General features: G+C 42.7%; 3 protein-coding genes across 3 annotated transcripts in view; 1 reads left to right on the top strand and 2 right to left on the bottom strand.

Moving 5' to 3' along the window:
- cd109 (CD109 molecule) overlaps positions 1-11,978 on the bottom strand; it is a gene marked incomplete at both ends in the record, with an annotated part of 16,368 nt that extends 4,390 nt beyond the window's left edge. The window contains 23 exons of the mRNA XM_079290288.1: positions 97-325; positions 412-493; positions 624-800; positions 1,163-1,298; positions 1,927-2,145; positions 2,550-2,663; positions 2,890-3,004; positions 3,197-3,299; positions 3,381-3,450; positions 4,069-4,158; positions 4,503-4,655; positions 5,071-5,247; positions 5,425-5,487; positions 5,638-5,739; positions 6,551-6,829; positions 8,353-8,446; positions 8,534-8,615; positions 8,732-8,771; positions 8,971-9,096; positions 9,551-9,787; positions 10,945-10,973; positions 11,059-11,225; positions 11,908-11,978. Of these exons, the coding sequence (XP_079146414.1) occupies positions 97-325; positions 412-493; positions 624-800; positions 1,163-1,298; positions 1,927-2,145; positions 2,550-2,663; positions 2,890-3,004; positions 3,197-3,299; positions 3,381-3,450; positions 4,069-4,158; positions 4,503-4,655; positions 5,071-5,247; positions 5,425-5,487; positions 5,638-5,739; positions 6,551-6,829; positions 8,353-8,446; positions 8,534-8,615; positions 8,732-8,771; positions 8,971-9,096; positions 9,551-9,787; positions 10,945-10,973; positions 11,059-11,225; positions 11,908-11,978 (2,955 nt within the window). The remainder of the gene's footprint in view (positions 1-96; positions 326-411; positions 494-623; positions 801-1,162; positions 1,299-1,926; positions 2,146-2,549; positions 2,664-2,889; positions 3,005-3,196; positions 3,300-3,380; positions 3,451-4,068; positions 4,159-4,502; positions 4,656-5,070; positions 5,248-5,424; positions 5,488-5,637; positions 5,740-6,550; positions 6,830-8,352; positions 8,447-8,533; positions 8,616-8,731; positions 8,772-8,970; positions 9,097-9,550; positions 9,788-10,944; positions 10,974-11,058; positions 11,226-11,907) is intronic.
- Positions 11,979-13,341: 1,363 nt separating this feature from the next.
- On the top strand, positions 13,342-16,032 carry naa20 (N-alpha-acetyltransferase 20, NatB catalytic subunit). The gene is made up of 6 exons (XM_079290753.1): positions 13,342-13,442; positions 14,070-14,094; positions 14,222-14,312; positions 14,510-14,645; positions 14,926-15,071; positions 15,892-16,032. The coding sequence occupies exons 1-6, from the start codon at positions 13,390-13,392 to the stop codon at positions 15,975-15,977; spliced, it is 537 nt and encodes a 178-aa protein (XP_079146879.1). The 5' UTR covers positions 13,342-13,389; the 3' UTR covers positions 15,978-16,032.
- A 218-nt stretch (positions 16,033-16,250) lies between these two features.
- crnkl1 (crooked neck pre-mRNA splicing factor 1) lies at positions 16,251-23,502 on the bottom strand. The gene is made up of 14 exons (XM_079290751.1): positions 23,356-23,502; positions 22,202-22,354; positions 21,813-21,904; positions 21,561-21,719; positions 20,840-21,006; positions 20,502-20,680; positions 20,223-20,393; positions 19,636-19,827; positions 19,224-19,283; positions 19,036-19,116; positions 17,701-17,940; positions 17,503-17,604; positions 16,886-17,134; positions 16,251-16,646 (listed from the first exon to the last, which is right to left on the bottom strand). The coding sequence occupies exons 1-14, from the start codon at positions 23,401-23,403 to the stop codon at positions 16,269-16,271; spliced, it is 2,271 nt and encodes a 756-aa protein (XP_079146877.1). The 5' UTR covers positions 23,404-23,502; the 3' UTR covers positions 16,251-16,268.
- Positions 23,503-24,149: the final 647 nt, after the last annotated feature.

Here is a 24,149-nt window from a genome sequence, read left to right as displayed (position 1 = left end):
TAACCCACCTACAGGTGCAACACACACACAGATGAGGAATAAATAAAGAAGTAAGTAAACTAAACTGTATGAAAGGTGCTGTGACTAAGGTTTCACCGTGATGTCGGTGTCTTGCAGCAGGGCGATGAGGACGTAGGCGGTGAGGGACACGGGGCCGTCCAGGCCTCCCAGGAGCTCGGTGTGGATGACGTCGCCGCGCTCCTCCGATCTCCCGTCGGCCCCCTGCTGGGCCGCCAGCCAGACCGCCGCTCTCTGCAGCACGACGGCGTCGATGGCGACGAACGGCCGCGCCTGCAGGAAACACCTCAGCACGAACGCCGTGAGCCTGCGGAGACGGTTTGTTTTGTTTGGTCAGTGCTTTTGTTGAGGGCCACTCGTCTTCTTTGTCTGTAAAATACTTTAAAGCCACACCAGGTGCTCCCAGACGCGTCGTGGTCTCCGAAGGCGCTGAAGGAGCCGTCTGCTCTCTGATAGGTCAGCTCTCGCTCATAACCTGGAGGGAGGGACAGCAGAGACCAGAGGGAGGTCATCTTCTGCTTCACCACAGATCGTGCTGCTGAGTCAGCTGTTGAACACTCTTCTGGTGCTTGTTGTGAATGTGTGACTGTGATGTAACGGTTTACCCTTCATCATGAACTCCACGGCTCTCTCCGCGGTCTCCTGGTCCGCCTGTCCCACGGCGCTCAGATACTGCAGAACGTAGACGTTCGGGGCAAAGTTGATCATGTTCTGTTCCCCGCAGCCGGAAGGCATCAGGATCAGGGAGTCCAGGCCGCTGATGGACGGGCCGAGGATGTCGCCTTCGTCAGCACGGAAACCAGACAAATCAAGACACGACGAGGGAGAAGAGTTAGTGTTTACTGACCTCAGCGCCACGGCAACGACCGTGGGGGCGGAGTCAGTGAGCGATGAGTAATAAGAGCAACGTAAGATGATCGTCGATGGGACGATCTCAGACTCGTCTTCAGATCTTTGTTTTTTTCGTTTATCGATCCTTCATCAAGCTGCTGATGCTTTTAGACTATTTGTTCGTCACTATTAGTTTCATGAAGTACATCTTGTTATCAGTTAGAATCAAATGTCTTTTTGTTGTTCTTGTTGTTCTTAGTTTGTATTTCCCGGCAGCTTGTGCATCACTTGGTTGTTGGACGCGTCTACGTACCGACAGCCGTCACCGAGGCTCTCGCGCTGCCGTCCACGACGTCTGCCGGGACGCTGAACCCGACCTCTCTGGAAACCCTCGAGTCAGAAAGCTCAAAGAGCAGCGAGGCGGAGAAGGACCGCTCGAGTCCCTCGGCCTGCAGGACGCACAAACAAACGTGGTGAGTCATGTTTAAAAGGCAGAGCTGCAAAACAAGATCAGGGTTCCTCTGGTTACAGTGGAGCAGCAGACGAGGGTCGTGACCAACAAACAGTCTGATGACAAGACTCCACATCACGAGTTCTTTGAGTTACAAGTAGGCTGCAGCGGACCATAAAGGGAGCAAATATGACTCTTAGAGATCCCCGATTGCTGATCATTGATGATCCAGATTGGCAGATCCAGATGTTGTTGTTTTCTTTGTTGTAGCAGCTGGTCTACAAGGCTCCCCAAAATAACTTCAACCGCTCTGAAGTCCGTAAACCATCGAAAATTCTAAATGACACCCTTTCACTTGTTGTGGTAAGTTATACGATAAGAACACAAGAATGATAAGGAAGATTGTGTATCTTATTGATAATCTATTGTTGTTCATATTTAGTTCTTATTTGCACATTTTCTGCAACTGCCGTTAATAAAGTTCTATCTTGTCGTCTTGTTGTTGTGTGATACCAGAGAGAGTTCTTATTTTATTGTTATTCTTGTTATTATTCATGAAACAGAGTAATGTGAGATGGTACCTTGTAGCCGCATTGCTCAAACCGCCGTGCTTCTGTGATCCTCACCTTGACGAGCACCGTCCTGCGGACCACGTCCATCCCAGCGGACCATTTGGCTTTCACCACGATGTCGATGTCTCCGAGCTTCAGCGGCTTGATGGGAACGAGGACGGATTCTCCGCTCCGACTCCCCACGGGCACCGTGAGAACACCGGGCATGAAGAGCTCCTCATTGTCCGAGAGGACGAACTCAAAGGTTTCGCTCTCCACAACGATTATCGTGACCTGACAACAAAGAGCAGCAGAATGTAACCCAGACGCCATGAAGCAGAGGTCTGGCAGTACAAAGAGGCTGGAAAGGAAAGAAGCATGTTGTTGAAACCGAATATATCAAATTAAAACGCAGATTCTAGCTTTCTTGGAAGTCGTTGAACTCTTTTTAGAAGCTTTATGTGTTGAAGGATTGAAAGTCCTCAGAGGTGACAACAGAGTTGTATAATAAGTAAAAACCACTGATGCCACGTTAGATTACAGCAACCTGACGCCTGAGACAACAGCACCAACCCTGTGACCCACATCCACTCCAAAAGCATGCAATCCAACACCTGCTGGTTCACCGTGAAATATAAATCCATTCGTCAACAGATTTAAAGCGGATATGACCTGCAAACACAGCCCAGCTCACTGACCTCCAGCTGCTGTGGGAGGGAGTTGAACAGAACGATCTCCAGCAACAGCTCCTCTCCTCGGATGATGTAGGCCGGGAGGTTCAAGAGCAGGAAGAACTCCTTGAACACTTTGAGCTGCAGGGGGATCACATGGAAACGTTGCACAGTCTCATCTAAGCACGACACACACAAAGCTAATGCTGACAGCAGAACGACGTGTGATCCAAGAAGTCAAAGGGTCTCGCGCTGCTTTCAGTCACCGGCGAGAAGAGTGAAATAATACTGGAACACAGACATCAAACGTCAAAGCAATGGAGAAGAAAGGAGACAGTCCGGTGGTTTTACAGAAGCGACGTGATACCTCTGCAGGCTTCTCCACGATGCCGAGGCCGAGGTTCTCCGACAGGACGAAGGCGGTGGCTGTCCAGGTCGTGATGCTGTCTGGTACAGTCAGAGTTATCTCTGTTTCTGAATTACTGCGAAGAACAGGCGGACATGTCAGCTTTAGTTCCTTTGCTGTTTACTTTGAGCTGTCACCTCAGCTCTAGCCAGCTTCCATCCTTTTAAAGTCTAAAATCACAACGTCTTTGCACCATGGTTACTCTCCAAAGCCAGAAATACACTTTCATCTTCTCCATCGACATACAGGAACGTTTCTGAAGCGCTACCTTGTGTTGGTGTCCGTCCATATCCAGGTCTCTGGGAAGTCCCGGCGCTCTCGTGGCTCCATACGTGCACCGTCTGTCTGGGTCATTTCATGTATTCCCTCCCCTGCTGTTTGAAGATGATTGTCAGTTGTTTCAGTAACGAAGAGGCAAGAATGTGATCAACGTAGGTTGTTTTACAACTTACGAAATGCAGGCCCAGGTGGACTGTTCATCTCGTGTAAACTGGCATCCGTCAATGCCACAAGATCACATTTCTGCACAAAGAAATGCACATTTCACTCAAATGTTGAGCTGGAAAGCGTACTATGGTAATCACATTACCAGTTAAACCTGTTGTGTTTGTCTCAGATACGTGTTCTGACCCACCATGCGTAAATCAAATAAAATGGTGGAGTTGCTCCGACACTAGAACGTGTAAACGCCTCCGATACGTAACAAGTTACGATATCGGCTCATTTATGCTCGGAACAACAACAACACATGTCACTCGCTGCCCGGTCCGCACTGAGCATGTGCGAACTCTCAACAGAGATGATAAAGAAGCAAGACACTGATACTTCCATCGTCAGACCCAGAAAACACGATTGCTGCGTCTGAAGTTGATGGAAATCGTGACCACATTGAGTCACAACTAATATTTCTGTGTACCAGCATGCATACAGTAATGCAGGGCAGATCATTTAAACAGCGATCATTACACCTACATTTAGTTTTTGTACATTTTAATATGTTGATTGTTGCATTGTGTTCATTGTTTATTGTTACGCACCATTGACCAAGTCAAATTCGACTTTAAGTGAGATAGAAGGATGATACTGCCCCTACACAGGACGCCAATACAATACATGTGATGTGTCTCTGGGGAGGCGAACCTTGAAGACGGAGTATGGATCTCCCATTGTCATCCTGTCAGAGTAGGCGTCGGCCACGACGACGCCGTTATCCTTCATCTCCTTCACCACCTGTGAAAGCAACACCAATCCTCCTCAGAGCGGCTCACAAAGGGCAACACAGAGAACCGGGAAAGAGTTCTTATTGTTCACGGTGAACCGATACGGGGGGGGCGGGGGGGTTGGGTTTCATAGAAATACCTGTTAGGAGAAATATGAGTGGATATGGAGAACTGTTGGAAAATGTAAAACCGGAGAGGAGCTTTGGGAATAACGGACACGTGACTGATAAAGCAGGTTAGGAGACAATCAACAGGAAACATGTGACCCAAAGCTTCAGCATCCATCTCTTCGGTCAGACTGAAGTCACAGCGAGCCGCTTTACTCGGGGGATGTGAACGAGCGCCGTGTCTTACCCTCGCCTCGGTGATGTCATTGTACGATCCCTTCCACTCGGTCGCCTTGTCGACCACCAGGATTCCGACCAGAGCGGCGGGCTCCGCCACCGTGACCCTCAGCGTGACCTCCTCGCCCGGCCTTCTCGTGGCGTCGCTCCAGCTCAGAGACACCTGTCGACCGCGCACCATCACACCCGGTCACTGACAACCGCAATACTGAATCGAACAACGTAGGTTTCCCAGGTTGTTTGTGTTGACGAGGACATTGTTCAGTTCATGACATAGACTGTAAGTTAGAAGACCAAATTCTGATGGCATGACGTATTTTGCGATCCATTTAGTGACTACAGTTTATTCCATGAATACAACAACGGTTCTGACTCTCTGAGGGTCTCGCTCTGGCAAATTTGACTTTCTTCAAACATTTCACAAGCTTCTGATTGTCTCGCGCTTTAGGAAAACCAACTAGGATGATGCTACAAAGGTAATTGGCATTAGCTCCACCGCACTCATAACATACTCACAATACTCAAAATCACGCTTTTTTTAATCCAGCAAAACAATTGAAAAAAAGACAATAACTCACCTTGTTTTGTAAAGTGTGGGTCATGGGTAGCAGCAGCACGTCGTTGACGATCTCGCCGCTGGGATGCACACAGTAGACGATGATGCAGGCCAGAGGAGCCCAGGTGGCTTCTGGGACCAGAGAGAGATCTCCTGCCATGCGTCTCCCAGCAGCCACCACCTGGCCTCTGGACTTCACCTTCACACAGAAGAAGAGACGTGAGCGCTTCTTCCTTTTTGTACATTGTATAATTAAAGCTGCAGTCGTGTGTATTTCTTTGGCCACCAGGGGGCAGGCAGACTCCAAAACAAGTTGACAGACATATTGTGACTTTCTAAAGTTGTATAACAACAACATTTACTGATATAAACTCACCACATAGTGGATCTCAGTCATTGGAAAGTTCCTCTCAACGTGCAGCAGGACGGGGGAACCGGCCTGAAGGAAGACGGCGTTGTGATATAACATGCTTAATATCATTGAAGTGAATGTACTTCCTGTTGTTACTGCTTCGTCACCAGCAGCATTCCCACAATCCTACCAGATAAAACCGTGCGACACAGAAGTTACTCTGCTCTTCGTGATTACCTCGAGAGGACCGGAGGGTTTCTGGATCTGCAGGTAGGAGTGACTGGGCGATCTGTAGCTTCTATAGAGTTGCAGAGTGTCATGGCTGTCCTCAAAATAAGCCTGATAACAAAAAAACAGATCATTATTTGAAAAAGTCTTCTCTCCTGGTGCAAAAAGGGACACATGTTGTTGAATAAGACCTCCAGAGTGGTGAACGACTCTACAGAGGACTTTTACAGCAGCTGCACATTAACCTGACCTTAAAATGGGTTACAATAAGCAAACGATTGGGAATGAATGGGTTTTTATAAAACTGATCCCAATCAATTAGAAATCACTTTGATTGACATCAATTGGCTCTGGAAATCTGGAAACAGTCGCTTTTTGTTTCCCTTCTACGCAGATGATACACCACTTTATATTTCAATTGAACCAAAACATGAGCACTGTGTTCAAATTCCACAATAAATATTCATATGAACGTAAGCCTTAGCTTGTAATGTCCATGGTGCATCATGGCACAGACATGAATGTACCGTAATAAGGAAGCCGCGTCGTTGGACCGCTGCTACCGATTCAAAAATTGACGGTTTTATTTCAAGTCTGTTTTTTTATGGTCTGTTATTTCTGAATAATATAAAGTTTAACAAAAATAACGATGCAATTTGAATGAAATGCTATTTTTTTGTACAATTGGAAACAATTTTTCACGTTAAACTGTATGTTTACCTGCAGACAACATTGTATTTTCAGCTGTGCACTGATTAAAAAAACATTCCAGCAATTGATCTGCTGCATTAAAATCCACAATTCTTTCACTTTTGTTTTCGAGCTGAGAGTTCTTTCTCTGTTTCTGTTTTAGCATTGCGTCGCTCAACAGTGACGGTCAAAATGAAGGCCGAGTTTTAATGTGAGAAAATGTTCATCTTACGTCGATGGTGAGTGTTTCCGTTTCGTCCATGACCCGGATGTTGAGGGGTATGCGTCCGTCTGCAGGGACAGGAACCTCCGTTTCTTCAGAAAGCATCTGCTCCGGCTGAGGACTCCCAACTCCCCAAGTGACCGACATGTTAGATCGACCAGGCCAGTTTTCTCTTTCTTTAAAGTTCCAACTCCACGGACTTGTGTTTTGTTGCATCACTGACACACGAACCAGCTTTCCCTGATCCTCCGGTGACAGCGGCTGATCGTTGTACGTTGATATTTTCAGCTACAAAATCAAGACAAGTCAATATGTTGACCACACCTTTTAACACTTTGTAATGAGAACTAGTTGTGTTGCTTATCGTAGTATTTGTTATTGTAAAACACCAGTTTTGACTGTTATAAATGTTGGTTAGCAAATAGTTAATTTGACACTTTAGTACCTTTTACTTCATAAAGAAAATTATATTTAATGAGAAATAGGAATGGAAAAGTATAAAAAGTATAAAATCAAACAAAAGAGATTAAAACTACACAAAAAGATTTGCTTTCCTTACCGTGGCGGCGAAGTTCAGAGTCGGCCTCAATATTTTGGGGTAGCCATCAAAGGAAATTGTATATCTGTACTTTGCCACAGACACCTTTGCTGTACTGTTATATGTGAGACCTGGAACATGAAAAGCATCAGTAATACTTCTCGTGGCGTCAGTAATTAAACCACGATCTCTACCTAAACCTAACCAAACAGCAAAGGTTTCACATAGTTAGCCACGTAAAAACCACTATACGTAAACCATCATGTACTAAATGAACATCATGCTGTATTGAAGAAGACTTGAAACTAGAGATTGAGACATAAACTCATGTTTACAATGTTTACTGAGGGAATAAATCAAGAGAGAAGTAGAGTCATTTTCTATAGACTTCTATACAACCAGAGGAGTCGCCCCCTGGTGGACACTAGAGAGAATGCAGCTTTAACACGTGAAGCTTTGGCTTCACTCGTCAGAACTGGCACCAAATTTACCAGGGTCGGTTCTGCATAAAAGTAGTACAATTTAAATATATTGAAGCTAAAACGCTCTGGAATAAACCTGTGAAATATTCACATCGTTGAATGTAAAATCTCCCTGAACTCCCAGGAACAATACAGAGCACATGACTTCATTATGCTCGCAGACTCATCAATACAGAAGTGTAAAAACGGATTACCTGTGATGTGATCAGTCACATGAACCACAATCATTAAACACTCCTCGCGCATGGATTCGTCATAATAGTGCATGTCCAGAGCTCTTCTGCTCATCTCGTGGTAGTCGTAGTTGGGAAAGATAAACATGAAGTCCGTGTTGCCGTCGATCTAAAGCAGATATTCATCCGTTAGTATGTTGATTGGACTCGTTAGTTGATTGATTGTTTAGTTTGAAAAGTAAAAAATATGATAAATATCGATCTCAGTTTACAAGATGTCAAAGTGATGCCTTATTAATTCTTATTTTGTCCGACCAACAGACCGAAGTATTTTATTTACACTGATATAAAATGCTTTTTTTTTTGTAAATCCTTAAATACGCAATAACTTTTACTGAATAAATTACTTTAATAAACTCCTCTGAAAACACTGGATGCAATTTGGACAAAATCCAAAACTAACATTTACAGTGAAAAGAGCAGGTAACATGATTATATGACTTAAATTCATGATGATGTGGTTTATTCTGTGACTCTTCATCTCAAGATCATTTTAACACCATTATTTTTTTGGGGTGTAATCAGATTATAATCAGCTCTTTAAATACAACGACCCACCTCTCTACGTTCATCATAAGCCTCTTCAACACCATGGAACCTATGGAGGTACGTGACATTGATGTATCCGTGAACAGGCATCCCGTACATGTACCTGAGGATGAAAAAACACAAACACGTAAATATATAAAGTACTTCAAACTGTGTTGAATAACGTAACGCGCAGGCAAAAAGTTCTCACTTTGCCATGACGGAGAACCACAGAGGGTCTTCATGAAAGACGACCCGCGGAGCTTCTATCACAACTTCAAACCTCGGCAGCGCTGCAACCAGACAGACATTCATGCATAGACAAGTCAGATTAAAAAGCAACAATCATCCGACTTTAACTGTGCGAAACAAAGAGGACGTTGAGTAGAGGAAGAGGAAAGGTACGTACTGTAATGAGCCACGGTGAAATGCTTCTCGGTTGAAACACTCTATAAAAACACACACATTTCATTGAAATAACAACATGATCTTTACTCTGGTGCCACCTCCAGTACAAACCTTTTTACACACTGTTGTGCAGAAACATCGTATTGTTTTTATAGTGTGTGGTGCACATTAAAGCCTCTGTATCTGTCGACTTTTAGTCCTTTTCGATTGCACCTGTTTGGTGAGATGGAGCAGACTTACGCCGACTGTAGTGCCGATGGTCCATTCACCCAGCGGAGGGTGTTCAGACAGCTCGTACTCTTTGGACACAACCCCGAGGACGCCATCCAGAGACAGCCACTGTCTGAGCCGGGTCCCCCTGGGATCCTGGATCAGGTACAATGCTGATTAAGAGTAGCGGTCGATTAAACCAACAGAATACTGATGATGTCTTTAAAGGAGCAGTTCGCCCACAAATCTGAAGTTTGCATGTGAATAATGTCACATAATCCTGTTGGCTAACAGAAGTTTTTGGATATGCTTTTGAACAACTTGCTGTTATTTCATAGATATTTTCTGCCATTTGTTAAACTAAATAACACAGATAAATAATAGCTGAACAAAATGCCATATAATATAAAATAAATAAGATAAATTGACAGTGATGTTGATGCTAGAATGATGATTTCACACGTTTGTTTGTGTTGATAAATGTCCGTAGTGTAAAGTCCATGCTGCTACATGTTTCATTTTTAGGGTGAACTGTTCCTTTAAATTCATAATTGTACGGCAGTCAGACAGGCAGACTGGTGTAAGTTGCATTAAAAACATCCAGACTCACCCTGATGGTGACGTTCACCGGGCTGGTGAAGGGCTTCCCGTCGGGGAGGATGGAGACCACTCTGATCCTCACCGTCTGCCCGGGTCGATAGGTCATTTTGTCCGTCTGAATGAAGGTGGAGTGGCCTTTGGGGTCGAAGTGTAGCTGCGTCGAGTTGGAGAAAACCTCAACGCTGCCTACGTGACCTTTCACTTCCAGGTTGTAAGGGTACATGTAGCTGGACTCGCTCTCGTGGATCTGCAGCACATTTAGGTTTCACTCGACCAGCGTCTTTAATCTCTGAGAAATGTTTGTCATTCTTAAAATCTAAAACAGTCTGTGTCATTAAATATCTTTGGTACAACTAACTTTTGCTAGCAGCTTTATGAAGCTGCACTTTGCTATGCTAAATGCTAAAACGATCACAATGACCATGCTACCATGCTGATGTTCAGCAGGTGTAATGTTCTGAAAATGGTCAACATTATGCTAACAAGCTAAACTAAGGGGATGAACATGATGTTTTTTTAATCTTAGTTTAGCTTGTTAGCATGCTAACATGCTGATCTTCAGCAGATGTAATGTCGACCATGTTCACCAACGTATCCTAGCTTGTTAGCATGCTAACATGCTGATGTTCAGAAGGTGTAATTTTGACCATGTTCACCAACGTATCCTAGCTTGTTAGCATGCTAACATGCTGATGTTCAGAAGGTGTAATTTTGACCATGTTCACCAACGTATCCTAGCTCGTTAGCATGCTAACATGCTGATGTTCAGAATGTGTAATTTTGACCATGTTCACCAACGTATCCTAGCTTGTTAGCATGCTAACATGCTGATGTTCAGAAGGTGTAATTTTGACCACGTTCACCAAAGTATCCTAGCTTGTTAGCATGCTAACATGCTGATGTTCAGCAGGTGTAATTTTGACCATGTTCACCAACGTATCCTAGCTCGTTAGCATGCTAACATGCTGATGTTCAGAAGGTGTAATTTTGACCACGTTCACCAAAGTATCCTAGCTTGTTAGCATGCTAACATGCTGATGTTCAGAAGGTGTAATTTTGACCATGTTCACCAACGTATCCTAGCTTGTTAGCATGCTAACATTTGCTAATTAGCAGTGAACACAAAGTACAGCTGGGGCTGATGGGAATATATTTATTTTTGCAGGTATTTGGTCCTCAACCAAACGATTGGACAAAAGTAAAACTCTGATCCTGATGGTGGCGCTAGAAGGTCAGAGGATCAGGAAAGTTATTGAGGTTCATTCTCTGGGGACCATCAACGTCTTTACAAAATAACAAGGCAATCCATCCAACAGTTGTTGAGATGTATTACTCTGACCCTTTACAGACTGAACAACACTGCACCACAACGAGGACAACAACTTAGAATAAAGTCATACTTACAGCTGGTAAAATCAGCAGCTCGGTTGAACCTTTAACAGAAACAAAGTAGTTGAATTACTCTGCAAAGTGATTTAAATCAGAAGTCTTTTGTTGATTGTACACAAAAGGCTTTACCTGCTTCCACTGTAGCAGAGTTTGAGGCCACGTCCTGTTTGCCATGAACGATGTGAGCGGACACGGTGACCGGGGAGCCCGTGAGGATGGTGACGGTCACTGATGTTGGGAGTCCTGGACGGAGGGTTCTGGGGACCAGCAGCAGGTAGGAGGGCTGAGGGTCGGGGCTGAGAAACCAAACCGTTCAGGTTAAATACACAGACACACTGAGGGTCCTGAGGGAAACATGGTGGTGGGCATGGACTGTTTTAAAAGGGATACTCTGTGGATTATCTAGACTAACAAGGGAGCTACGGACGGTCATTCACGACATTGTGATGAAAAAAAGAAAATCCTGGAAGTTAAAATAAGTTAGTGTCTCAAAATAATTACAAACTTTGTCACAATGATGACCAAGTCTCAACATAAAAACAAACTCTCAACATAATAACTTAGTACCTGAAAATAATGACTTAGTATCTCTAAATAATGAAAAATGTGTGTTCACCTGTGTGTGTGTTTACCTGTGTGTGAGTTTACCTGTGTGTGTGTGTGTTTACCCGTGTGTGTCTTTACCTGTGTGTGAGTTTACCTGTGTGTGTGTGTGTTTACCCGTGTGTGTCTTTGTGTGTGTGTGTGTGTGTGTGTTTACCTGTGTGTGTCTTTACCTGTGTGTGTGTGTTTACCTGTGTGTGTGTGTGTTTACCCGTGTGTGTCTTTACCTGTGTGTGTCTTTACCTGTGTGTGTGTGTGTGTGTGTGTGTTTACCTGTGTGTGTCTTTACCTGTGTGTGTGTGTTTACCTGTGTGTGTGTGTGTTTACCTGTGTGTGTCTTTACCTGTGTGTGTGTGTGTGTGTGTGTGTGCTTACCTGTTCGTGGTGCTCTGGGCGGTGGTGAGGACGATGAGGCCGAAGAAACCCCACACTTGGAGACGCTCCATTTGCAACGAATGAAGCTCACTCCACTCGGGCTTCAGTCAGCGATGGGAGCCGGTGATGTCAGAGGACGCCGCCTTCATACCTGCAGAAAGTGACCCCCCCCCCCCCCCCCCCTCCTCCTCTTATAGAGTATCACCTGATGAACTGAACTCGAGTCAGTTTACCCGAACCCCTCCGGGGTGGGCTGCGTTTAGGAGCTGAGTGGGTGTTTCCACTCTGAGGACGAGCCTCGTGAAAAGTAGGTGGGCTCCCGAGGGCCTCCGAAACCCCCAAGGGCCCAAAGTCTCAGTGTCAGTTTGACTTTGAGTCAAACAAAGAGGAAAGAGTTCCTATGACAACTGTTCAGAGTGGCTAACAATGGATCACATCCTGTTGTATTCTTTTTTTTTAGCAATAGCAACCATTGGATGATGTTCCCCAGAGGATGAACCCCACTGACTTTACCTCTAGCGCAAACCATGAGGTTGACATTTTTGTGTTTTTTAAGTGAACTATCTCAACACCTGTTGGATGGATTGCCGTGAAATTAAGATACACATGTTCATCTCCACCTCAGGATGAATTGTAATAACTCCCATGATCCCTTGACTTTTTTCTCTTGCACCATGATCATCCAATTTGTTGGTTTATGACCCAAACAGAAACTCTACATATATATATATATATATATATATATATATATATATATATATATATATATATATATATATATATATATATATATATATACTGTATTAGGGAGAAAATATGTTTTTTCTGTAATTTTGGGTAAACTGATCCTTTAACATCTGGCCTAAAATATCATATTAGTGTTATGTTTTATTATATTTTATGTCATTTTAAAGCACGTTAACTTTGAATTATTGTCTACCATTTTCAAAGCACATCCTCAGTCGATTTTCATGGAAATAAAATCAGAATGGTCTCTTTATTAAATAAAGATTTAATAATCCATTTTAAATAAAGTTTTCTAACCTCCACTGTGATTCAGTTTTTATTTATTTTCAGAAAAAGTGTCATTATTTCAACAGCAGATGGTGATAACTGACAGTAAATTACCAGTGAGGTCAAACTGGAATGAAAATGCAGAATATTTACTCAATGTTTCTTTTATTTACACCATCTGTATTGTCATAAATGTGGAGGACAAAATAATAGAAACACCTGTGTGTACCATGAAGTTGAATGAATCCACTGAAAAACAGTTTTAAAACACAATAAACATTTATTACAGGGCTGTTTTATCAGACTTTGTTAGTTATAAACTGGTAACCGAGTGTATTTGTGCCTGTTATTATGTTATAGGTGTAGTACTACCTCCGGTCCGCCAAGGGGCGCTGTTCTTTTTCTTCTTTCTTGAGCCGATGTCGCTCTTCCTCCGTGAGGTGAAAGGACACAGAGCAGCGAGCTAACATGACAACATTAAGACCGTTTACCTGCGATGATTTATTTAAATTCAACAATATGTGAGTGAGGTTTTGTCTGTTTTTATCGTACAGATTATGTTTACCATCCAGTTGGTGCAAACAAGTAGTTTGCACATCCTGTGTTTGGTGTACATCCGCTTTAGCAGGCTAACCGAAATTAGCACAGAATGTTGTGCCAAACTCTCTTTAAAAATAGAGATAATTTAGTAGTTCCGTTGTTATTAACAAAATGATACTTGGTCAATGCTCGACTTAAACATTGTGTGAATCTTTAGTGTCCTCCGGACTAATCGGCACACATTTAATCAGACAACGAACTGTCCTTTAGTAAAATATATAATGTGTTTTCGTTTAGCCAACTAATGCTAGTTAGCTAACCTAGCTAGGATGTGTGGGACAAAATGCCACTTAACGTTAAATCATGATGTTTGGTCCGTCACGGGTATTACGGACGATGAGGAGGAGGATGAAGAGGAAAGGGAGGCGATATAGAGAAAGAGGATGAAGGAGAGGACAGGAGGAGTAGGAGGGAAGAGGAGAATGAAAAAGAGGACAGTAGGAGGGAGGAAGAGGAGAGATGGGAGAGGAGAGCATTGACTTCAAACAGATAAATAACAGATCACGTTAAAGGTTTTTATTAACTTTGTTTGTGTTTATATTCAACAGTAACTTGGACCCTCTGACAGAAACCGTATCCTTCACTTTAAGATGAACATTAGCTATAACCACGTTAGCTCATCTTTGTCACGTAAATTGAAACTGCAAACACATTAATATGTAGCAGTCGGCTGTAGTTTCCTTTGACCGTTGACCTCCAGTATGGGATCCCGTTCTACCTCCAGTACCTGGCTCACTGGCCCGAGTACTTCATCGTGGCCGAGGCTCCTGGTGGTGAACTGATGGGCTACAGTAAGTTGATGCTCCGTTTGATGTTTTCATCTCAGTGAAGCTGCTGCACCAATAAATCATTTAATTTTGGTGCACATTAATCTGAAGTCTTCGTCTGTATACATGTTATTCGCTCTTTTTATTTTGATATATTCAATTTTAAATAGGTGTATTGTTAATGACAATCAATAATGTCACATTCTCTGTAACACTTGCAGTCATGGGGAAGGCGGAGGGATCCGTGGCTCGGGAGGAGTGGCACGGTCACGTCACCGCTCTGTCCGTGGCCCCGGAGTTCAGGAGGCTCGGCCTCGCTGCCAAACTCATGGAGATGCTGGAAGAGATCTCAGAGAGGTTAGTACACGACGTCGTACTATGAAGTACGTGACGTCATACCCAGAAGTACACAACGTCACACTCAGAAGTACACAACGTCATACCCAGAAGTACACAACGTCATACCCAGAAGTACACACGACTACTTTAGTCCACAGGGACCGACAGAATCATCACAACATTAACGTTCCTCGTAACTTTAAATTATGCAGAAGCTGCATATATACGGTAGGTACCCTGTTGTGATGCTTTTACTTTGAAAATCACCTGGTCCTCTCCTCATCCCGGTGTCTTGTAGGAAGGGCGGGTTCTTTGTGGATCTATTCGTGCGCGTCTCCAACCAGGTGGCGGTGAACATGTACAAACGTCTGGGCTACAGCGTGTACAGGACGGTGATCGAGTATTACTCGGCCAGCAACGGAGAGCCCGACGAAGACGCTTACGGTGAGACGCGTAGACATTTCAAATCAGATTCATTTCAGTTCAATGAGGTTTATTCTTTTCTTTAAATGTGAGTGGCAAAGTAGTTTTGATAGAAAGGCCACCACTGTGGTGCATTCAGGTGCTTTGAGTCGTGTGCCGAAAAACCCAGAAGCTGTGTTGCATTCAAGAACTGTTGAAACTGAAGCTCAGGAGCTGAAACAAATCAAGATTATATTCACGTCATCTTCTTGCATTAAAGCTGCTGTAGGTCTGAAGACTCTTGACACTAAAACAAGAGGTTGGCATTATTGGCATGTAAAAAATAATTTAAAAGGGCAGGTTGATGTGGACAGAAAGCAAAAACAAAGTTTTATTTTCACATTTAGCTCTTAAGCACTGTAAACGGCAAATTGTAACCTTTTTAAAGGGTCAGTTCACCCAACTTATAAAACATTTTCTCACTTGTAGTGGCATTAATCCTTGCAGATTTGGTTTTATTTGCAGGTTACACCAGCCTGTTCTTCTAGGTTTTTCTGGATCATTTATTCGAACTAATACTGAAGAAACAGAATTCTGTGAATGACATCGTTCTGTTATTTTAAAAGCTTTGAGCAAAGATAATTATATTCACCTCCTTTAGAATTTAAAGTTTCAGAAGAAATATCTCAAATCTGCATGGATAAATACCACCAGATCTTAATGTATTCTGATGAACTGACCCGTGAATGACTTTCAATGAGCAGATTACCAGTATTCTATTGCTGTATTTATAACAGCTAACAGAAGAGGGCGCTGTTCCTCCACAACACATCAAATAAAGTCGACTGTCTCCTTGTTGCAGACATGAGGAAAGCTCTGTCCAGAGACTCGGAGCAGAAGTCCATCGTCCCTCTGCCTCATCCTGTCAGACCAGAGGACATCGAATAACAGCGGACTGGCTCTCTGCAGCCTCATATTATTAATATTATATATAACATTACAGACACATTGTACATAGTCAAACTCTCAGAGAGCCACGCTGTACAAATATCAACTTTTCATTTCCTGTAAATTCTGTTTTCTTAAGAAAAGAAACCACAACGAGTGAGTTTGAACAGATGTTTGTATAATGCAGAAGAACACGTCGTACAATAAAGACTCATCACCAGCTGCTGGTTGTTTTTGTTAAAAAAAGAACAAAAAAACAGATTGGTAGAAAAATGAATCCCGAGTGTCGATCTACTCTTTATCTTCTCCGCTCTTCCTCTCCTTCTCTTTCTTCCCTCCATCATCATTGTCACTGCTGCTGCTATCGTCTCGATCGCCGTCCTTCGTCTCCTCTTCGGTTTCGTTCTCAGCGTTTCTTTCTGAGTCGTTCTCAGGAGGAGCTGCCGGTTCGTCTGAGGGCGGCGGCGGCGGCGACGTCTCTTCGGCCACCTCGGGAGATTTCTCTGGACTTTTCTCGTCGTTGTCTTCGCCGTTTTCGTTGTCCTCGTCCTCGTCCACCATCTGCTGCCTCTTCCACATCTTTGCCATGGCCAGCAGTTTGAGGTTGGGCTGGTTGGCGGCATCCTCTGGGAAGATGTAGTCGTAGTACTCCTCCCAGCCGGCGTCCGACTGAAAGAACCACGACAAGAGACCGAGGTGAACGCCCGATTCATTTAAAGTGCAAAGACGTCTTTAATCCGACTCAGTCCAAAGATATTCAGTTAATGATGCAAAGCAGTAAATCCTCATGTGAAAAGGTTCATTCTCCTTTCATTAATAACTTAAAATGTAAATTGATTATCAAGCTTGTGCTCAGTTTGATAGTTTAACCCAATAAAGTATAGAACAGAATATAGTCCGGTTCTTACCCCGTCCTCGGCCGTCAGCTTCCTCCTCTTCTTCACCTTGTCGGGCATCAGCTCCCTCACTCTGTCCATCGAGCTCTCGGAGCCGAACTCCCTCTCAAAGTCCCTCCAGGACTCCAGCAGCATCAGACGCTCCTCCTTCTCCTCGCAGCTCCTCATGCCCTTGTTGGCCTCCTCGAAGATCTGCCGGCTCTTCTGCAGCCGGTCGGGGCCGTTGATGGACAGCTCGTACTTGGCGTAGCTGATCCAGACCTGAGGAGGAAGGTAAGAGGTCAGAGTTCATCGTCTCACATTGGACGCTCGATTGTTTGATTAAGAAAATAAGGCGGTAACTTCTGCTTCTCAAAAGTGAAGTCAAAGCGTCAAGTCTTAAAACCTGCATTCTCTCTAGTGACCACCAGGGGGCGACTCCTCTGGTTGTATAGAAGTCTATAGAAAATGACTACTTCTCTCTTGATTTATTCCCTCAGTAAACATTGTAAACATGAGTTTATGTCTCAATCTCTAGTTTCAAGTCTTCTTCAATACAGCATGATGTTCATTTAGTACATTATGGTCCATTTAGAGTCACACAGACCATAAAGCAGGGGATGCTTTGACTGACAGGTCTCTGGTCTCACCTTGACGTGCTGGGTGCGCTGCAGCAGCCTTTTGTAAAGGTTCCTGGTGTTTTCAAACTCCTCCTGCTCGATCTCAAAGTCAATGTAGGACTTCCACAGCACCTGGAAACAGACAGACACACACACAAGTTGAATATTAATGGTAATGTTCGAGACTTCTTTAGTCCATATCCCTTAAAACAAAAACTAAAAAGTTACCTCCGGCATGTCCAGCCGCGGCTGTCCGATGGCGAGTTCGAAGATGGCGCGCGCCCTCTCCCCGTCTCCCAGGATGGTCTCCAGCTCGGAGAACTTGATCCAGGTGGTGCAGTTCTCCGGACTGAACTCCAGGTATTTCTCGTACAGCTTCCTGCAGCGGTCGAACTCTCGCAGCTGCAGCTCCAGCTCGATGTAGCCCTTCAGCAGCTTGTTCTTCGGGCATTTACCGATCGCTGTGCCCTGAGGAAGAGAAACCATGATGCCTTTCAGTATTCAAAGAGACACGATTAATGCATCTTCACCAGATGTTTTATGTTCACATGAACTCTGCACAATCTTTAGGGAATCAGGTTTCAACCATAGACTGTATACAAGAAGTGGACTCGTGGTTTGTGGACTGATGTTTTTAAGCCTCGAGTTTGGCTGTTTTGCCATCGCCATCTTGTATACGTCTCTGCTAGAGACCTGTCAATCACAGTGTAGCCCCGCCCTAAAGCATCCCCTGCTTTATGGTCTGTGTGACTCTAAATGGAAGTAGTCATTTTCTCATAGACTTCTATACAACCAGAGGAGTCGCCCCCTGGTGGACACTAGAGAGAATGCAGCTTTAAGACTTTATCGCCGTGTTTGTTTACGTCACCCTTCTTCTTCACCCTCGGACGTCTGGGTTTCTTACGGTTTCTCCTGCTCGCTGTGAATTCTCCGGACGATGAGCGTCTCTATTCAGACGGGCTCAACCGGACATTACAGACTTTAGTACTCAGGAGCCGACCGGATAAAGATATTTATTGTGGCATCTCTTGAAAAATCTATTTTAATATGAATGAAACACTAATGGTCAAATAAGTGTAAATGCATCTTCTTCTATCAGAACACATTACCCTCTAATAAAACCTTCTCTTTGACTAAATGTTGATCGATTATATGTTGATCGATTATATATATATATATATATATATATATATATATATATATATATATATATATATATATATATATATATATATATATATATATATATATATATATATATATATATATATATATATATATATATATATATATATATATATATATATATATATATATATATATATATATATATATATATATATATATATATATATATATATATATATATATATATATATATATATATATATATATATATATATATATATATATATATATATATATATATATATATATATATATATATATATATATATATATATATATATATATATATATATGATTAAAAATAATACGGGTCCGCGACCCACCAGTTGAGAATCACTGATCTAAACGACAGGAATATCTTTTAGAAAGTCTCACCATGACCCGTCTGGCTCCCTGAAGGTTCTTCTGCCGGATCTGAAACTGAGCGTAGAGCAGCCAGATCTTAGCGAACGTGAACTGAAACGAAAACACAAGATGATCGCAATCTTCAGACTTTAACTGACTTTATTATGAGACAAAGAGAATCAGAGAGGTATTTGAGAGAAAGCTGAAATCTGAATTACCTTTTTATGTGGGATGAGGTCCAGAGAGGCCTGGTACACCTGCCTGGTTTTCTCTGGATCCTGAATAAATAAAAGAATAACAATGTTTTAGAGATAATTAGCACAGCTTATTGTTAGTTTAGCATTGATATGACATCGTCATTTATTGGAGTTAATTAGTTTATGAGGAAACTTCTATTCAGCAACACTTTTAATTCATTTGTATTGAAGAGCAGCAGCTGTTTGGGACAACCTACAATCAAAATCTACTTCGTTGTGAAACAAACATATTAGAAGGACTGTAATTACATAAAAATAATATTAAAATAAATACTGAATCTCTTATTTGACTTTTCCAACAAATTGACAGGATTCCTTCCTCCTCTGTGTCTTGAAGTGAAGGGTGAGGAAGAGGAGCAGCGAGCGAACCCACCTTGACCTCCAGCTCTTCGTACAGAGCGTAGTTGATCCACAGGTAGATGTATCTCTTCCAGTGTCTCTTCTCCTGGATGGGGGGGATGTTGGCGATGGCCCTCTCGTAAACCTCCCGGACCGTGTCGGGGTCGGCGTCGTTCTCCACCAGGCGGAGGTAATCGAACCACGCGTCGTAGTTGTGAGGGTTCGCCTGACGGGGAAAACGGCAGTGGTGAGGACAGGAAGTAACATTTTCAGTAAACAGGAAGCAACTTATTTTCCGTGAACAGGAAGTAACTTATTTTCCGTGAACAGGAAGTAACTTCTTTCGTCCCGCTGGTCACAGAGACTCAACAGGAAAGTACCTCATATTCAGGTCGATATGATATATTTAAAAAGTTGAGAACTATCAAGAAAATAAAAACAGATTCTAGATATTTCACCCAACATTTAACATTTTTGTCAGATTTTTTTAACTTAAAATAACTTCATAACTCAATAGACCAAAAATGTAAGGAATCTGAATATTCATGTGAATCAAAGATGAAGCGCTCAAAAGCTCCGGACATATTTTGTAAAAACATGTTGATTTCCCACAATAAATACCTTGACTTCCTCCTCATACTGGAACCTTCGTTTGCTGACGATGACGTCCTCGATCCCCCTCCGGTCTCCGAACTTCTTCTCGAACATGGTGTAGAACTTGAAGAGCTCCTGTGCCTGGTGCTTAGGGATCCGGTCCAGAGCGTACTTGTAGATCACCCGAACACGTTCAAACTGAAAAGAGACAAAGACATCAACAGTTTTAATATTCCAGAAAAACAAGAAAGCAAAGGACTGAGGCTCTGATATGAATTCATTCGGTGGGTTCAGTTCATCACAAACCTCTTTCTGCGTCTCCTCAAACTTGGCGAAGGCCACAAAGAGGTTTTCGTCCACATAGTCCTCTCCGAAGAACTCCACCGACCTCTCGTACACCTTCCTGCTGTGAGCGATGTAGCCATGCTTCTCTTCAAAACGAGCGTACTTGATCCAGTTCTTCACTTCGGGGTGAACGAGGACGAGTACAGCGGAGTTAAGGTTTGATTACTCGACAAACAAATATCTTTTTATCAGCAAGTTTTTAAAGCAAAAAACATCAAATATTCTCTGGTTACAGTTTCTCTAATGTGAGGATTTATTGACTTTGTTGTCATCACTTCACACCCACAAAAAAAGGATATATCGCTCATAGATGGTGCGGCCTTTGTCCACTTCCTTGTAGCGCAGCTCAAAGTTGATGTAGGAGTGCCAGGCCTGCTCATCGGGCTCCCACTCCATCCAGCGCTCGAACGCCTGCCTGCAGCCGGCCACGTTCCCCAGCATCTCCTCCATGTAGGTGTACTTGTACCTTTTACCGCACACAGTCAAACGTGAATAAATAATTCCACACTTTAACGTTAACCATCAGAGTGTAAATAAAGTTTTACTGACTCAGTAGAACATGCGTTTCTAGTCTCTGATCATGTTTCATTGTAAACAACCAATCAGTGTTTAGACCAACAGGAGGAGAGCTAGTAGCGTTAGCAGCATCGCTAACGGCTAACCAACAGGAGGAGAGCTAGTAACGTTAGCAGCACCGCTAACGGCTAACCAACAGGAGGAGAGCTAGTAACGTTAGCAGCACCGCTAACTGCTAACCAACGGAGGTTCACTTCAGTTACACTGATGCCTTCAGGCTCTGCTCAGTGAACATGAGTACTGGCTGAAGGTTCATTATAACGTTATCATGATGTGTTCACATGTCATCTGTAAAATGTAGTCTTGGTGATAAACTACAATGAATCCAGTAGTTTGAAGGAGATGTTTTCATGAATGTGAAATAGATATTAGAGATGAATTTTGATGTTTAACTTCCTAACACGAGCTGTAAATGTGAAATGAAGCACAAACTGTCCTTCGTACCAGAACTGGTTGACTCGAGGGAGGATGGTGATGGCTCGGTCCCAGATGTTGCGGGCGTGGTTGACCTGCCGGCTCTTCATCTCCATCTCGGCGTACTTCAGCCACAGCGTGATGTTGCGGTGATCGACATCCAGCGCTCGCTCGTAAATGGAGCGGGCCCTAAAAAAACCAGAGGAAGCAGCGATGAGGGAAAGCTCTACGGCAGAGACGTGTGTGGGAATGTTATGAGGGAATCATTTCCTGGCTGAATACCTGTGGATCTCCTTCAGGCTTTCCTCCCATTGTGCGTATTTGATCCAGTTACTGATGACAGTCCGATTCTTTCTGATGTTGTCTTCAAACCCCTGAAAGAAAAGGTAGAAAACAGTTTGACAGAAAGTTAGAACACCAGTATAATCACGTGACACAAGGGCAGCACATTTAAGCTACGTTTTCTTAGCTAAATTGCCAACTGAAATTTTCCATTCACAGGAGGCAAAATGTTTGTGCTATATATGCTGCATTTAACAAGTAAATCCAATATGAATAAAGAATCTCGACTGTTTTAGTCAGATTTGAGACTCTTACTTTCTTCTCTTACTCGCTGCACATTTAAATCGAGACAATTCCGTCAGTGGAGGAAATGAGAGGCAGCCACTCACCTTCCTCTTCTTGAGTTTGTAATCGTTGAGCTCCTCCTCGTCTGTGATCTTCTGTTTCGGTGGCGGCGGCAGAAGTTCGAGCTCCCTCTCTTTGGCTTCTCTCAGCAGCTGCTCAGCAGTGATCTGAACCTCTGCGGGAGCTTTATTCTTCACCTGCAACACAAGAAGAAGAAGTCCTTTAACATGAGTTCTTCATGTCTTAATGCCAACTATCCATCACCTGTGAAACTGTCTGCTTTCTTTAGCCCGTAATATAAAGATCTCACTTATTAAGTTGATTGTTTGAGTCAAAACAAGAACAGGAATTTAACAGAAATGTTAAAACTGGGAATATTTCAGATGCAACTGTGGCTGTGTGTTTTAGTAGTATTATACACGTATGTAAAGAATGTAGGTGTACATAATATGACCGTTTGTGATTAATTAATGTGTACATAATATGACCGTTTGTGATTAATTAATGTGTAAATTCAAGATGTTATGTACACTTGCTTGGATATATAAGGTGCTTTATAAATCCATGTGGACTTAGCATGCGTTTGTGTATGAAATAAACTAGCATGACTCCTCCTCATGGGGTTATATGTAGTGTAATGACAGCATTATGTATGCATGTATTATGGATAATACATACACTATTAATGATTCTGCATGTATGTCAGCCAATTCAGCTTACCTTGTTTTACATATTCATAATAGTGTTTGTGTGGGCTTCAGAGAGTGGCGAGCATTTAGAAACATGTTTAAAATGAGTTTCCAGAGGTGAAAAGCCTAATAATGTAGACAACAGGAAGCACTGACTTGATAACGTATCAGAGCGTAAACACAGTAAAACCCAAACAAAGTGCAGCACGCTGGACAAATATAACCAATACAAACCCTCAGTTAGCTTACAGAAGGAAAGGAAGCTAACGTTAGCGGTTGTCGAGCTCGTGCGGTTTCCGTCAGACTGACGGAACCACTCCAAAAACAATCATTTTAATGTATATTCTTATGTGATATTACAGATTTAAACGATCTACACGTGGTCAAAAGCAAACATGCGTAACCTCCTTTAAACTTTAGCGCTAGCTGTCTGTTAGCATGTAGCTTAGCCGAAGTAAAAAGCTCATGGCTTTTCTACGGGAGCTTTTATTTCTTTATCTTTTGCTTACCTTCGCCACCTTCGGTATCCGCTGTTTACCTGCCGCGGTGGACGCCATGTTTTCAAAAACGTAAGTTACCAAACTTACTTAAAAAACGTTAGGACAACAACAACACACCTAGAAACACAGTCGACGAAACGTTTTCAAGCGCCAGCCGCCATGACAGTACCCAGCATGCATTACGAATTATTCTTCCGTTACTGTGGTTACGGAGTTTGTTTGAGCTAGTTAGCAGTGAGCCGCCATGACAGTACCCAGCATGCATTGCGAATTCCCTACCGTTACTATGGTTAGTTTGTTTGAGCTAGTTAGCAGTTAGCTAAAGGCTGCTGCAGTTATCCTTGTTAACTTACAGTTGTGTGTTTTGTTTTAATGGAGCTAAAAACGCTAAGTATCATTTAGTTTTTTTAATAATTCTAACCACGAGAAATAATAGAAAGTTAATATAAAAAATACGACTGACGTCATAGTTTAGGTGTAACTTGTGACAGGTGAGTAACTAATGTTAAACCAACACGTGACAAGGTTGTTGTTGTGGTGGAATGTAACTATTTATATATATGTATATAATATATATATATGGAGTTTGTTAAAGGTGTAACTTGTGAAGGTGAGTAACTGTATTGCATGATATATATATATATATATATATATATATATATATATATATATATATATATATATATATATATACATATACATACAGTATGGTATGAGTGCTTCTACTAAAGATCTGAATACTTCTTCTACCACTGCTGTCGTGACAGAAATAGTAAAATAATAACACAACATTCTGTTAACAT

The sequence above is a fragment of the Melanostigma gelatinosum genome (genome assembly GCF_949748355.1).
Source record: "Melanostigma gelatinosum genome assembly, chromosome: 19".
Taxonomy (NCBI): Eukaryota; Metazoa; Chordata; class Actinopteri; order Perciformes; family Zoarcidae; genus Melanostigma; species Melanostigma gelatinosum.
This window is presented reverse-complemented; position numbering and strand designations above follow the sequence as displayed.